At 41.7% G+C, this 17,255-nt stretch overlaps 1 protein-coding gene across 2 annotated transcripts in view; it reads right to left on the bottom strand.

Moving 5' to 3' along the window:
• plxnd1 (plexin D1) overlaps positions 1–2,326 on the bottom strand; it is a 243,171-nt gene extending 240,845 nt beyond the window's left edge. For both annotated transcript variants that reach the window (XM_039771008.1, XM_039771009.1), the window contains exon 1: positions 963–2,326. In XM_039771008.1, the coding sequence (XP_039626942.1) occupies positions 963–2,177 (1,215 nt within the window). In that variant the 5' untranslated portion in view covers positions 2,178–2,326. The remainder of the gene's footprint in view (positions 1–962) is intronic.
• Between the last annotated feature and the right edge of the window lie 14,929 nt (positions 2,327–17,255).

Below are 17,255 nucleotides of genomic sequence, written 5' to 3'. Positions count from 1 at the left end.
GCATTATTGTAGGATTCTCAGTTTTGCTGCCTGATAATTGATACAGTTTTCACCTGCTGAAAACTTCACTTTTTGAAATGCTTGTCGTTTAACAATTCCTCCTTAGGCGTGCTAAATGAATAAATATTGTTTATTTGTGGTTAATACACCTTGCACTGATAATACTGAAATAAACTGTTTTTAGGAAGGAAAACAATTTAGATTTAACTAACTAGTTATGTTTCTGCAAATTGCTATGTAATCCGAATGCTTTGTTGTACAATTCAATGAACTGGTGTATAATACACCCTTACCTGTTGCTTTGGTTGTTTTACAGATTGTAGTCTTTTCTAATGTTAGGTTACGTGTCATAATAACATCAACGTTGAAATGCAGTATGGTACTCGGAGATTATCAGTTATCACTTAGCGGACAAAGTGGTAAGCGCTGCTGCCTCACGTACGCCGAGACTCGACTTTATCTCCGCGGACTTCGCACGTTGTGCCCTGCGGCTCAGTGACGTTTCCTCGGGGTACAACGGATCTCGTCCCAAACCCAACCCCGCCACCAAACCACACAAAGACGTGTAGTTTTGGTTAACTGGTGTTTCCACATTGAGCTCTGGTGAATCGGTGCGGGCTGCGATGTCCTGGCGCCCCGCCCATGGTTGTGTCCTGCATTTCAACAGGGATGCCCGGATAGACTCCCGCACCCGCGACTTTGCACTACATTAAATGGGGTTCACACCTTACTCTGTTGTTTGATTACTGAATGGTTAGCTCACTTACACTCGCACATTCATCCGTGTAAATTCGCAGCATTTCCTAGCAAGTCGCGCAGAAACTCTTCGCTGAAGTGTTCACGTGCCGCACCTCTGCTGTTAGTATTACAATGTAAGTGATATTAGGTACTTGGGACTTGGGCGTGTTAAGGGGTAGTAAGGCGCTACATGCTCATGCCAGCTATCTAAGGTGGGTACCTACCACAATGTTGATGTTTTTGCTGCAGCCAGCCCCTGTCCCTTGTATGACACTGTCCAATACGGTAACATCCATTGAATCCGTGTTTAAACACTTTTGTCGGGCGTCACGGATGGACTTCTCAATATCAGCAAACCTGAAAACACAGACGGCCGACTTTTTGTTTCCTTTCTCAAAGACGCCAAACAAGACATCCTGCAATCCGGGCGCTTCGTCCAGATAGATCCTACCGGAGAAAACCGAGACCACCCTGTTGTAGACGTTGCCGCTATACCCGCACTGGAGGCCCATCTGGATGTAGGATTCGGTGAGTTTTTTGCTCTCAGGTGCAGATTTGCGGGGGTTCTCTGTATCCAGGCATATCCTGGCGAGGATACTGTTGGGCTGACTCTCCTTGTCGCTTAAATTGGCATCGTTGTTCATGACGATATATGTGTAAGTCTTTTGAATGAAGGCGCGCACGAAGCTCAGTTTGTTCTTTTGCTTCACCTCCTGCTTTATTTTAAACACGTTCTCCTCTGAAGGGTTGATGTCGTAGGTGAAAAGACGGGGCAAGTCGTGAATGTTGAGGGACCTGATAGCGATTTCTGGGGTGTTTTCGAACCTCAGATCCTCCTTGCTGTGGTTTTTGGGGAAGTACGGAGTTCCCACTCCTGTATAGGTGGCACCCACCAGTAGCCTTGTGGTGCCACCTGTCCTGAGGATCAAGCCCACCGTGGAGGCGTTAGGGTGATTGGCAGCAATGTTCAGCATGCTGGGGAACACGGTCACGCTGTTGTTCTCCTTAGGAGGGAATTTCACGGCGATCTGCGAAATGTTGTCCAGGTTCCGTAGCTCACAGAATCCCTGATAAACGGAGCCACAAACCACCGCGACCCCCTGGCCACGGTCCAGGGCAAGCAGCTTGTTGTGATTGTCGGTTGGCACTTTCGGATGGTCGCAAGAGGCTTGGGGTAACTCCGGAGCATGGCACAGCCGATTATCCTCCACCGGTCCGGTCATTTGCTCGACCTCCAGGGTCAGGTCGCTGCTCAGCTGATAGATGCTGTTCACCGCCGCTACGTATACTTTCCTGGAGACAGTGTCCACTTCAAAGTTGTTGGTCATTTTAGGCAGCGTGTACTTTTGCTGCAGCTGCAGCCCTCCGGCAGATGTGCTCATCAATACGAGAAGAGACAGAATCCAAGCTAGAAGACCAACTTTCCGACGAGGGGACATCGTGTGATCCTTGCAGTCAGCCGCTGCGCCGCGAGCACTTTGGGGTGCATTTAGCAAAAGGAGAAGTCAAAAAAGATGTTCACATTGCAACAATCCAAGAGGAAAACCTGTTTCCTGCTAATACGCCTAAACTTCAAATGACGTGATTAAGAGTCGTGCTTCCTTTCTTAAAGCGGCAGCTGCTGCCAGCAGCAGGAGTCACGTTGTATTCTGGTAGCGGCGGGGGAGGGAAGTCAAGAAAATCATTCTCACTAAGCGAAGTCAGCGGAAGACAAATGAAACACGTCGTTCAGCTCCCTGTAGATCTCCCCGGGAAGAATAAAAGAAAAACTTAACCAGGGGGTCAGTTGTATTTCAACTCCTCAGCAATCTTACGTACCCCGCTTTGTGAGCAAGGGGCAAGCTCTGGAGGGTCGCCTGTCAATTGCTAGGCGCATATACATGAAAAACGTGGGGGCGCCGTGCAATCTAACATACAAGTCTTTGGGATGCTAGATGGTACCCAGAAAAAAAAACAAAAAACCCTACATTGTTGTGCAAACGTCACTCACTGAACGGGATAAAGTCGCAGGAGGTTCAAGACGGCAGCACTGCTCACTATAAAACGAGTTAACTCCTTACATGAAAATGTGTACATTTCTTTTTACTCCCGTAAACTGTGCCTTCATTTGTGAGTCTGCCTAGCGCATGACCAGCTGTTTCCTGCCTTGTACCCGATACCGCCGGAGTAGCACCGCTTCCCGGGATCCAGATTTCGATTAAACAGGTACAGATAACGAAGAAGTGAATAAATAATAATAATAATAGTAATAATGCGTCAGATAGTGTTCCTGACGTGCCTTCCAAATACCGAAACACGTCATTTGCAATATTCTCGTTGAATATGCCCGCATATGCTGTGTCACTTGAGGCCATAAAAACTGCCTTGCATACACGTAAATCCTTCTTAAGAATTCATAGCTACTTATAAATATTTCAGCTTAGTCATCTTTATAGATTCATACTTTTTTCATTAGGAAAAAATGTGTTCCTTCTGTTTGTAGATAAATATTTTGGAGATGCAGGTAATGCGCATCTTGAGCACTTGGATGGCTGAATAGGTGGAAGGAAATAAGTTAATTGTGTCTGCGCTGACAGGGGCAAATGCAAAATTCCGGCCTCTTATACATTGAAGGACACGTCCGATCTTCCTTTTTGCAACAGGAGCGTGTATATAGACTTCAGGAGGAAAGAAATAGGGCGTCGTCCGTCGAGGTTGACAGATATCTGTATGGTCGAAATACCTGTTTGCAATCCTTTTATTTGAAGACTTTGCTGCAAAGAATGCCGTTAAAGCTCGAGAAATGAATTTCCGCTAGAATATGGAAATAACTCGGGTGTAAAAACTAAGACTGCACGAGACAAAATAACGGATATGAAACTTACCGCTGCCAACGTTTAAATTTGGAGCCCACTTGTGATATTCTCAAAATAAAGATAAAATGACTCTGAGTTAATATATAAATACTCGAGGCTCAAACGGATAAACACAAAACAATGCAACACCGAATCAGAAAGAGTAGTGCATAAAAAAATCACGATCGTGTGCATCACCGCTCCAAGGAGCTCACTTCGAGCCATAGCCAATCCATCCATCCATCCATCATCAGAGCCTATTCCAGCAAGTATCGAGAGCAAGGCAGGAAGAACACCTGGAGAGGGCATCAGCCTCACCGCAGAGTCGACGCACACACAACCACAAACATCAGGGGCCAACTTAGCATCGCCAATCCATATATATAACCAGCATATTATTGGACTGAGGGAGGAAAACAAAGTGACTGAAACCCAGGCGCACACCTGGAGAACACGAAGTCCCCATGCAGAGAGCATCTAGGACTTGGACAGCCGGTCACCTTGTGGAGATGCAGCAGCTCAAGCGTGTTGCTCTTGATCCACACCCTGTACTTTCAAAACGCTGTTTGCACGTCGCAGCGTTTCTCTGTTTAAGGTGACTGCCTTAAATGTTAGTTTCAAAAATGTGTGAGTGTGCATAGGTGTGTAAGAGTGTGCTTACCCTGGCGACCCAGCAAGACATCGCGACCCACAATGCTAAACCGAATTAAACGAATCCTGAAAACGAGCGAACAGAAGAATTCAGAGTTGGCGTTATAAGTTTTGATAACATAGCCTTTTAAGCGGATCAAATAACTTAACCTCAAACCTCTTGCTTACAATGAGTGAGTGGAAAGGTGCAGTTGTCTCGGAGAGGCGTTTATTCCAAAACTTTTATTCCTTGAAAAACTATTCCTCTAATCACAAACAATTTACGGTAAACATGCACACACGGTCGTAAAATGCAAATATAACAAAACCACTGATTCCTTTTGAGCAAAAGCGCCGTGGAGTCATTAACGCCATAATGTCTGCAGACGTCGTTGGCACGTTTGCCCGGCTGGTCCCGGTGGGTTTAAAGCGGCACTGTGGCTGTCGTCTTGGGTTTCCTTCGGATATTCTGATTAAAATCTGTAACTCAGATACATGCAGAAATAGAATAACTGGTGAGTCTAAATCGGCCTTTCAAGCCATGGGGTTCACTCACCCCTTATCTGATTCCTGCTTTGTGCCCAATGCTACCAGAATTAGCTCCGGTCATCAGTCCTCCGCTGCCTGATTTAGAAGTAAGCGGGGTGGCAATAAATAATAATTGCGTGATTACACAGTAACTGTTAATCCGTAATGGAGCAGGGAGATCTTTCCAGGTTTGTTCCCACTGCGTAACCGAAAATTAACAGAGATTAAAGTGATGTGCTTAACGTAAGGCATTATGTAAAATAAAAGATGGATTTTTGAATTTTATAACAAAAGGCAGATTCCTGTTTTTAAACTCCGTTTTTTAAAACATGGGAATTCAGAGAAGTGTGCAACACCTGAAAAATGTGTGGGTAAGCCACGTGGAGCTCAAGGACACCCAGAGATAAGGCCGAATAACCGAACCAAATATTTAATCTGCTCGCCATTTCAACTATTAGTATATGTGAATAAAAGCCACCCAGGGTGCGGCAAACCAGCTGATTTTTTTTTTTAAAAAACTCCTTTTCTATATTTATAAGTGGTAACTGACGTTGCTCAGCACCTGGCTGTCCCCCGACTCCTTTTCGATTCTGCATGAGCAGCACATCGAGTTTGCACTTAACTCCGCGGGTTGCCATTTTCCGGACTTGGACGATTCCTGCGACTTCAGCCATCACCACTCTAGTTGACTGTATTGTTTCTTACCTTCTTCACTTTATATTTCACCTATTTTGACAGCACAATAATTATTGAAAAAAAAAACGTCTCAGAACGCCTTTCTTCCTGTAATGAAAACCTTTCCGCGATCGTCAGCGCGATTTTCAAACTTTTCTTTGTGTTTCCCTGCCTGTTCTGTGCGGAGGTGTATGCAGTAGATCTTCTATGCGTCTCACGCGTAACATTTTTCAAGATACTAAAAATATTTATTATACGATTAACCAAATTGAGACAGCATGAACTTTGTATGGTGTGTATATTAAATAAAATCATGCGTAGATTCCCATGATTTTTTTTTTTTTTTAATGAACAGTACCGCATACCTTAAAATGAGGAGACGATGTTGCTGTCTGGGCATACTAAAGTGTTTAACTGTCGGTACAGTTTATTAAATCGCAAACTCAGGTTCGTATGGATTCATTTTAAGGGACCCCTTCACTAAACTGTCACTGTAACATTCTAAGCGCATTTCTTCACTTTACGTAAGTGTAGTATTACTCTTTCAAGGTGGGGCGAGGGTTGGGGGCGTATTGTTAAACCAAATTAGAACCCAGCTGTAAGTTTCATTTTCAGGAAGAAAGTTCTTATTACAACGGGGGACTCACCACGTTCTATTTAAGCGACCTCCTACTTTACTTATGAAAAGTGTTTCAAAATTTCTTTGGCTAATAGTTCATCTGTCCAATTATCACCACCACATTCTTCTTAAAGGTTGTCAAGACTTCGGCTTAAACTCCATGTCTCGGTAGTTTGTTCGAACTTCCTACAACTATTTGCATAAGGAAGTGCTTTCTGGCTACAGTCCTAAATGCTCTTCCTCCTTAATTTCCACCGATGTCCTCGAGTGCAGTATGTGATTCACTGTTAAACTGAAAGAATTCCTCTGGATCTACTTCATCAACGCCTTTGAGAATCCTGAACACCAGGATTAAATCCCCACGCAGTCTTCTCTGCTCACAGGTTTAAAGTACGACATGTCCTGAAGTCCTGGGACGCGCCTCACTGCCCTTCTCTGCACAGCTTCAAGTGCTGCTGTGTTTTTCTTAAAGCATGGTGACCAGAACTGTACACAATATTACATTATATAGTCCGATCATAACATCCCTCAACTTATATTCAACATCCATCCATTATCCAACCCGCTATATCCTAAATACAGGATCACGGGGTCTGCTGGAGCCAATCCCATTCAACACAGGGCACAAGGCAGGAAACAAACCCCGGGCAGGTGCCAGCCCACCGCAGGGCACACACCCACACACACCAAGCACACACTAGGGACAATTTAGAATTGCCAATGCACCTAACCTGTATGTCTTTGGACTGTGGGAGGAAACCCACGCAGACGCAGGAAGAACATGCAAACTCCATGCAGGAAGGACCCGGGAAACGAACCCCGGTCTCCTAACTGCAAGGCAGCCGTGCTAACAGTTTTTACGATATAACCTAAAATTTACCATTTTAATTACTAATGCACATTGCTTTGATGATGAAAACACTATGCCAACATAAATCCTTAACACCTTTTTAGAGGTTACTTCCTGTAGGACAATGTCTCCCATCTTGTATTTATAATTGACGTTCCTTTATTCCACGTGTAGCACTTTGCGCGTTTCTAGTCATACATTAAACTGCATTTTCCAAGTGTGTTCCCACTTCTAAGGCTTGTCCAGTTCTGCTTGAATTACCTTTGCTGCCTCCTCAGTGTCTGCCATTTCTCCAATTTTAGTATCATCCGCGGATTTTGCAAGCTTGCTATACCTAAACCATCCGTCCATTTTCCAACCTGCTATATCCTAACACAGGGTCACGGGGGTCTGCTGGAGCCAATCCCAGCCAGCTCAGGGCGCAAGGCAAGAAACAAACACCAGGCTGGGCGCCAGCCCACCTTAGGGCACACACACACACACACACACACACCATGTACACACTAGGGACAATTTAGGATCGCCAATGCACCTAACCTGCATGTCTTTGAACTGTGGGAGGAAACTCACGCAGACACGGGGAGAACATGCAAACTCCACACAGGGAGGACCCGGGAATATGTCATTAATATAAATAAATAAATAAATAAATAAGTAATGGTCTCGGGACAGACCCTAAGGGACTCCACTGATTACCTCACTCTATGTGGAGGTTTTTATTTCAAAACTGTCATTTAGATAAGAGGAACTTGTAACAAGTGGAACTTGTAAACTAATAACCACATAAAAATAATGATAATACGTTTTTTAAAAATGGATGGGGTGTGGTCTCAGTACAGAAAAACGAAGTCATTTGTATTTTATGTTTGGTTCTGTAGCTCTTACTTAATAAAGTCATGCTTCATTATATTTAACTATACATCACACTGATGTGACCATGAAGTCATTTTGAATAGGCATAGCAGAACCATCCAAAGTGAATCTTGCTAGGCTAGGCAAGGCAGTGTCTCCCAAGGGCTTCCACTTACTAGTTTTATAAACTGACCTCTTCCAAAATCGCATCACAGCCATTAGCAGGCGCAAGACAAAAGCCAACAAATGACAGGGCGCCAGCCTGCTGCGTGACATGCTTGCGATGCGCACACCTGAAGTCACTGACACCGGGTCACTTTAGGGCTACTGAACGACCCGTCAAGTGGATTTAAAAAAAAAGAAAAAATCCATGCAAAAACAAAAAGAATGTACAAATTTAATCTATGGGCAGTGGCCAGGCAGGAAACTAAATTCACATTCCTGGAATTACAGTGTGTGGTCACAGCACCAACTCCTACACCACAGCGGCACCTTGTTGATGGCAGTTGTTCAGAAGTTTAAAATGAAATGCTGTAAATCTGCAAATCCTAGCATAATTGTTGGCATTAATTCAAATAGTGATCAAAATAGATAGATAGATAGATAGATAGATGTTAGGGCCTTTTTGTAACTACTAAATGGCCCATTTGTAACCTACAGGGAAAATTTGTACCTCTAGTAGGGACAATTTGTAACTTTAAGGCACATTTGTACCACAGCACAGGGAACATTTGTAACTTGTAGGGCCTTTTTGTAACACAAGTCAGGCTCTTAAGTAACAAGCCAAAAAAGGGTAATTAGTGATCAAAATAGATAGATAGATAGATAGATAGATAGATAGATAGATAGATAGATAGATAGATAGATAGATAGATAGATAGATAGATAGATAGATGTGTACTGTGGTAACCTGTTCTTGCACACACTCAGGACCATCTTATCTGCATCAAAGGCTCCTGGGCAAAGTAATATGATAGCAAAACAGAAACATATATAAGCATCAGAAGCATCATGGGCTCCTGTGCTCCTGGGACCCCCGGCCAATGCCCATTGTGTCCATATGTTATGATGGCTCTGTGTGCACTTCTCTGATGAACGTATAATTAACTAGACTAATCTTAAGATCCATCACATTTGGTATTTTATTTGATAGCTAATTTGCCCTGATTTAGTTATTAGTTCGTCTTAATGTGGGTGGCATAGTGGTTAGCGCGGCTGCCTCACCGATCCGCTCCTGGCTGTTACCTTTGTGGTTTCCCACCCTCTCACGTGTTATCGGCACCTTGTTCAGATTAGGTTCTCACCATGTGTGCTGAGAAAGATTTTGACCCTTCCTCTTCAGTCTTAAAAATAACGGTGCTTTAAAGTGATGACACAGCGTTGGTTCCTCAAAGAACCATCCTCACGGAGATTCCAGAAAGAACATTCATTTATTGAGATCCATAGCAGGTTCCATAAATAGATGGCAACAGATTTGTGATATATTAGTGGGTTTCTGATTTTAAAAGGTCTTTTACTGCTGTCACAAAAACAAGACATGAACAGATAAAGGTTTGGGGCAGCCACCCGTGTAATCTGGTTTCCTGGCTGCAAAAGTCGTTTTTGTCAAATTAACCAGCACTGAAGTGCATACAACGGAGTCCAAAACAAGACTGAGGAAAAAGGGAAAAGGGGCAGGTTTTTAAAGGGGAAGACAGGAAGTGAGGTCATAAGGATCGAGCACGTGGTCTTCAATCATTGGATCACAGCTGGACGTGACATCAGAAGGGCCGGAGCTGGTGAGGTCGACTTCCATTGGCTCGGTCCCGGAAGTGACGTCAAGAGAGCCAGGTGGAATCCCCCGGGAATGGTCTACAGGCAAGGGAGAAAAAGAGTCAGTGCACTCTGCCACACCCCGGCATGCCTCCGAACTGCCTTCACTCAAGCCCTTTAGCTGCCTCCCATGTGCACGTGTGTGACACTGCGTATTACAGAGACTACTTTCAGGTTTTCCTAATCTCTTAGTGTCCTTCTATGTAGCCTCGTATGCATTAAAAATGTCTGCCTTTATTGATGCATTGTATTAGGGACTTTTACAAAGCCAAAAGAACCAGCTTCATATGCTGTACAAAGAACACTTCTCATAATGAAATGGGTCTTTAACAAGCAACTCAAGGAGCCTCACAACAAGTAAAGTGCCATTATTTTTAAGAGTGGTTCAAAGTGTCATGTATATGCATTTGAAGAAAAGAAAAGTATGAAATTACGCTTAACATATGGCTGAGAAGTTTATCACCTGTAACAAAAGTGTTTTAAAAGACGCTGATAAAATAACTCCAAAGTGTAAGTAACAATCTGGAGACCTTGAGCTGCCCTATTTTTAACGACTGATAAGATATGCTTTACTCTTGACAATTTCTCAGATTCTTCACATGTAGGAAACTGTAAAGAAAGCTTTAGCGAGATAAATGAAAACCATAAATTTCAAAGTAAGAGAGTAGCAGACTAGTAAAACAATTTAAAAAATTTGGTGCAGATTTGAATGCTCTGATGATGCTGTTTTATTTATTGTCAAAGCAGAACGTCTCTCTTGAAGTCAGTCATTCATTTTCCAACCTACTATATCCTAACACAGAGTCACGGGGGTCTTCTGGAGCCAATCCTAGCCAACACAGGGCACAAGGCAAAAACAAACCCCAGGCAGGGCGCCAGCCCACCGCAGGACACACACACATACACACCCACTAGGGACAATTTAGGAAAACCAATGCACCTAACCTGCATGTGTTTGGACTGTGGGAGGAAACCCACGCGGAGAGACACGGGGAGAACATGCAAACTCCACGCAGGAAGGACCCAGGGAGCGAACCCAGGTCTCCTTACTGTGAGGCAGCAGTTCTACCAATGTGCCACTATGCTGCCCTCTCTCTTGAAGTTTGTCTCATAAATGCAGATAACAGAAAAAAAAAAAGTTTGTCTTTGAGGAGACTTTTCTGTTCATTTAAACAGACATTTTTCAGGGCAGTCGTTGTTAAAGAAGCTCTGCTGTTTCTCAACTTCACTGTCTTTGTGGTGTCTGCATGTTTCCCCTGTGTCTGTGTAGGCCTTTCTCCAAGTACTTAGGTTCTTTGGGCTTTGAAAAGGCTTCTAACAAGCAGACAGAACAGAAATCTTTAGTGTATAATGGACCACCTATAGCAGGATATTCACAGATCTGGAAAACCTGAGATAAGCCAGCATTACTGCGTGTAACAAGAGTCTTTTTAAAATCAGGTACACATTGGGCATTTCACACATTTGCTATTATCTATGGAACCTGTTATAGTTCTTTCTGGATGCTTGATGTGGAAGTTTCTTTTGGGAATCATATCACTGTTGGCACTGACTACACAGTCTAATCCCCCAACCCCTGGACTTCCTTCTATCCATCAACTGTGCAATTTCCAATATCTAAATGGTACTGATAATAACTGTGCAATATCTGCATACTGTCCAATATCATTACTCTCAGGGTTTAACATCCACTGCTCACTGCACATGATCATCATTATTTTGCAATATTTAAATTATGTGCAATAACCCAATAGTGCAATATATATTATTCTTTCCATATGTATATAGCATTGCAGAACTTTTTTGCAACTTTTTGCACCATTTGTTTATTTGTTTATTTACTTGTTGTGTTCTACATATATGGCTGCACTGAAGGAGCTGCTTTTAATCTCATTGTACTTGTGTATAGTGACAATAAAAGGCATTCTGTTCTATTCTGTTCTATTCTATTCTATACGAGTGTAGTATGGACCCCAACTCCCTGAAACACTTGAATAAGTGAAGCCAGTTCAAAATGAATGCTAGCGTAATTCAAGATGACTAAGTTGTAACGTGCAAGTAATGTCATGGTTTAATGGTGCGGTCTAAGATGGGAGGACAGAGAGAACCATTATATGAACAGTGAGGAATTCTGGATGCCTTGAAGCATGTTCTGCTTTCTCTCATGAGAAGACTGGAAGGCCATCTTAAGAAGGCTCAAAAATGCACCTTAAGGTCTCCAGAAAGATGAAATTCCAGTCCTGAGGATCTGGGGCCAGATAAAAAAAAAAACTGACCATGGGAAACAGTTTACTTCCTGACAGAAAAACTGTCCATAAATGTTCAGACTTGCATGGCAGTTTGCTTCAAGAAGGAGAAACCGAGGGAAGTCTGCTTTTGGTGTAACCAGGGATGACCCAAGGGACAAAGTGTCCATATTTCTACTCCATTAGGACAGCTCCACCTAAGAGACCAGAAGGTGTTCATGTGAGAGTGGGTATGAAATAGATAGATAGATAGATAGATAGATAGATAGATAGATAGATAGATAGATAGATAGATATTCATCTTAGTATAGATAGATAGATAGATAGATAGATAGATAGATAGATAGATAGATAGATAGATAGATAGATAGATAGATATTCATCTTAGTATAGATAGATAGATAGATAGATAGATAGATAGATAGATAGATAGATAAAACATTATTTATCCTCATGTGGAAATGTGGCTTTTTACAGAAGCTGTTTAAATAAATAAATACATAAATATGTAGATAAATAAAAGCTGTATACACACACACACACATACCAATGGCCTGAACACACAAATGAAAACGAATAAAAGAATTAAACTTTCTGACTTGGCTGTCGCATTCCCGGTGAGGCACTATGCAGACATATTACTGTTAATATAAAGGAGCTCCCACAGTGTTTCTTGACACACTTCTGCTAAATAATTTGTTGGCTGAAAGTCCTCAGTGTTAGTTTGCCAGGGAGAGGATGCACAGCATCATTCATAATGGCACTCAGTTTTGTTTTAATCCTCACTAAATCAGTTATTTGAAAGAGTCTGTCACCAATAGCTGGACTGAAAGTTGTCTAATTTGGTATTTCCCTTTGATAGAGAACTCCATTCAATGGTTCTAAGCTATGGAGGCACATTTAAAAATAACATTCTCAGCTGGTAATGTAAATTTGTTGACAACAACAACATTTATTTATATAGCACATTTTCATACAAAAAAATGTAGCTCAAAGTGCTTTACAAAATGAAGAAAAGAAAAATAAAAGATACAGTAAGAAAATAAAATATGTCAACATTAATTAACATAGAATAAGTAAGGTCCGATGGCCAGGGTGGACAGAAAAAACAAAAAAAACTCCACACGGCTGGAGAAAAAAAATAAAATCTGTAGGGATTCCAGACCATGAGACCGCCCAGTCCCCTCTGCGCATTCTACCTAACATAAATGAAACAGTCCTCTTTGGATTTAGGGTTCTCATGGAGGGATTTGACGACGATGGTCATGTAGACTTCTGGCTTTCAGTCCATCATTGTTGGAGCATCATGAAGCTTTGAGTAGGTGGAGGTGATGCAGGCCGCCACCACAAAGAAACCGGAAAAAGAAACAGAAGAGAGAGTAGGGGTCAGTACGAATTTTAGAGCCACCATGAATAGTTATTATGATGAATTGAACATACAGAGTATCAGGATTAAGTTAAAGTGAAGTTATGAGAAGGCCATGTTAAAGTAATGTGTTTTCAGCAGTGTTTTAAAGTGCTCTACTGTATCAGCCTGGCGAATTCCTATTGGCAGGCTATTCCAGATTTTAGGTGCATAACAGCAGAAGGCCACCCGCCTCACCACTTCTTTTAAGTTTAGCTTTTGGAATTCTAAGGAGACACTCATTTGAAGATCTAAGGTTACGATTTGGAATATAAGGTGTCAGACATTCCGATATATAAGATGGAGCGAGATTATTTAAGGCTTTATAAACCATAAGCAGAATTTTAAAGTCAATCCTGAATGACACAGGTAACCAGTGTAGTGACATCAAAACTGGAGAAATGTGTTCGGATTTTCTTTTCCTAGTTAGGATTCTAGCAGCTGCATTCTGCACTCGTTGCAAACGATTTATGTCTTTTTTGGGTAGTCCTGAGAGGAGTGCGTTACAGTAATCTAATCTACTGAAAACAAAAGCGTGAATTAATTTCTCAGCATCTTTCAGTGATATAAGAGGTCTAACTTTAGCTATGTTTCTTAAGTGAAAAAATGCTGTCCTAGTGATCTGATGAATATGCGATTTAAAATTCAGATTACAGTCAACGGTTACCCCTAAGCTTTTTACTTCCGTCTTAACTTTTAATCCAAGTTTGTTTCTGATAACCTCATTGAATCTATTTTTGCTATCACTAAAATTTCAGTTTGAATTTAAATTTTTAAAAAATTTTTGAAATTTTTAATTTTTCAGTTGACCTTCTGAGCACAGTAGTTATTTTAGTTATTTTGTAGGTGCCACTTTGATTTAAAGTGATTTACAGTCACCACAATATGCTTGTTCCTATTTCATGAGACATTATTAGGTTAAGTGACACACAGAATGTGAACAGAACCAGAAAACCATTACTTTTCCTCACAGCTCCTTAGCCATTAAACCACACTGCCGGCCTAAAATCAAATTTGTTGCGGAGCTAATTTATTTGACAAATACAGATAACAATTTTGTAAAAATTACAACACAAAGGTAAATCACTTTATAAATGACATTATACCATTTATTTCTGCCAGTGGGTATGTTCAGCATCCACCTTATCCTTCCTGCTGTTTTGGGAAAATATCCAAGCAGATGAAAATACTGATTGGTGAGACTTTGATATTTGATATACAAGACTGTCTGTATGTGGACATGTCTGTGAGCAATCACACTGCCCACTTGACCACACTGGCAAACAGGCCTTGATCATTGGTTCAACAAGAGGCTGCTAATGAGATAGATAGATAGATAGATAGATAGATAGATAGATAGATAGATAGATAGATAGATAGATAGATAGATAGATAGATAGATAGATAGAACTTATTTGTCAAAAGAGGGAAATTTAGCTTTTTTGCAGAAGCTCAAGAAATATTATTACAAGTGACAATGACACCCTTCAAATACACATAAAAAAATACAAAGAAGGAAACTTCAGACTTGGCCAAAGATAAAAGAGTAGTCACAGATACTGCTTGAATCCTAATTTAAACTCTTTCACCCCCTCGTTTCAATACATATGTGAAGCAGAACATGAAAGCAAACATCAAATGCATATCTCTGTATTAGGACATGATCAAAATGTCCAATGCCAACTACAACGTAACTGTTCAGACAAAGACAGGTTTTTTTATTTTTGACTCAAAATAAAACTTTGCTTATCTTGATGCACCCACCTAATTGTGTTTTTTAACCCAACCAATCATCTTTGGAGTTATGAGGAATAGCAGTGACACAATTAACAGTCAATAAGGGATATTATTCATGTCAAAGTACATGTGAGCTATTGACATGAATGCCCATATATTATAAACTAATTTACCACATCTTGTATCACCCTCCATAATTGTGCCCCCCTTTGTTGAATACTCCATATACTGCTAAAGATACACAGAAATCATACAACATTAACATGCCACAGACCACATTTAACTGCCTGACCACTTCTTATTTTAACTCTGTGACTTTTGACAGGTGGAAGTTGTCCATACTACACACTGCCTTTAGAAAGAGAAACACACCATTGAGCAAGAAGCTAACTTGGCAGAAGTCACTCTTTACCATTCCACTGGTAAGGTATGGATAAGTCAAGGAAATGGCAGAGGTTTTCTGGGTTCACGTAGATGGGGAGCAGCTTTTCAGTGGAACTATTCTTCATGCTGTATGTTGTTCCTTTCTTTTGTGTTCTTTCCGTGCCTTCAGAAGGTCGTCACTATTTTCACACTTTGTTGTGTTGTAGCCCTAATGCTTAAATCATTTAAATTAATTTTTTCCTCCATAAAACAGTACTCAATACCCCTGAATGACAAAGCAAAAGAAGGATTTTTAAAATTTTGTCAAAGACGGCACAGATCTGAGGAAAGCTACTCCAAATTCATGCAACATTGAAGTTCCCTAGAGCATAGTGGCCTCCATAATTCTTAAACGGAATAAGTCTGGAACAACCACGACTCTTCCTAGAGCTAGGTGGCTGGCCAAACTGAGCAATCCAATGAGAAGGGGCCTTGGTAAAAAGAGGTGACCAAGAACCCCCTGGCCAGTCTGGCTGAGCTCCAGAGAACCTATGTGAAGATGGGAGAATCTTCTAGATGGACAAACACCACTGTAACACTTGTGACAGATAGGGGGTGTTGTCGTCCCCTTGAACCCTCAGACCAGACACCAGACACCAGATAAAAGTCCAAATAATTATTTTATTATAATAAATATGTGCACAAAGCACCCTCCACTCCACAATACTCATAAATCACTACAATAAATCAATAACCATCAACAATCCTCCACTCCCAGACGCATTGCCACCCTTCCTCCCGGCTCAGCTCGTCTGTCTGGGATTTCCCATAGTCCTTTATAGTCCATGACCCGGAAGTGTTTCTGAACCCTCAGTCCATGTGACTTCCTAGCACTTCTGGGTCAGATCAAAACTCTTCTTTTTTATGCTGGAAGTACGTTATTCCCTCTGTCCCTGTGACCAGGACGTACTTCCAGGTTATAGGGCAAATAAAAGTCTCCCTGCAGCGTACCCATGTGGCCCCCATGGTATCCAGCAGGGTTGTGAAGGAAAACTTCAATGTCCATGATGCCCTGCTGGAATTCGGGGCACCTCCATGCTGCCAGAAGGGCTCCATCTAGTGGCGTGGGGGTATTGGCCAGGATGAACGGCCGGCCATATCTCACACACTTAACTAATCTGGGCTTTATGGCAGAATAGCCAGATGACACAGGAAAGCCTACTTGGAGTTTACAAAAAAGACTCTCACACTAAGAGAAAAATGATTCTCTGGTCTGAACAGTTTGGCCACAATTATAAGTGTCATATCAGGAGGAAACCAGGCACCGCTCATCACCTGTGCAATACCATTCCAATAGTGAACTATGGTGGTGGCATCATTATATTGTGGGTTTTTTTTTTAATATATATAAATGATTTAGACAGGAATATAAGTAACAAGCTGGTTAAGTTTGCAGATGATACCAAGATAGGTGGATTAGCAGAAAATTTGGAATCCGTTTTTTCATTACAGAAGGACTTGGATAGCATACAGGCTTGGGCAGATTTGTGGCAGATGAAATTTAATGTCAGTAAATGTAAAGTATTACACACAGGAAGTAAAAATGTTAGGTTTGAATACACAATGGGTGGTCGGAAAATCGAGAGTACACCTGAGAAGGATTTAGGAGTCATAGTGGACTCTAAGCTATCGACTTCCCGACAGTGTTCAGAAGCCATTAAGAAGGCTAACAGAATGTTAGGTTATATAGCACGATGTGTGGAGTACAAGTCACAAGGAGGTTCTGCTCAACCTTTATAATGCACTGGTGAGGCCTCATCTTGAGTACTGTGTGCAGTTTTGGTCTTCAGGCTACAAAAAGGACATAGCAGCACTAGAAAAGGTCCAGAGAAGAGCGACTAGGCTGATTCCAGGTCTACAGGGGCTGAATTATGAGGAAAGATTAAAAGAGCTGAGTTTAGTCAGT

The sequence above is a fragment of the Polypterus senegalus genome, chromosome 12, assembly GCF_016835505.1.
Source record: "Polypterus senegalus isolate Bchr_013 chromosome 12, ASM1683550v1, whole genome shotgun sequence".
NCBI lineage: Eukaryota > Metazoa > Chordata > Cladistia > Polypteriformes > Polypteridae > Polypterus > Polypterus senegalus.
Note: the sequence above shows the minus strand (reverse complement) of the source record. Positions and strands in the feature narration are given on the sequence as shown.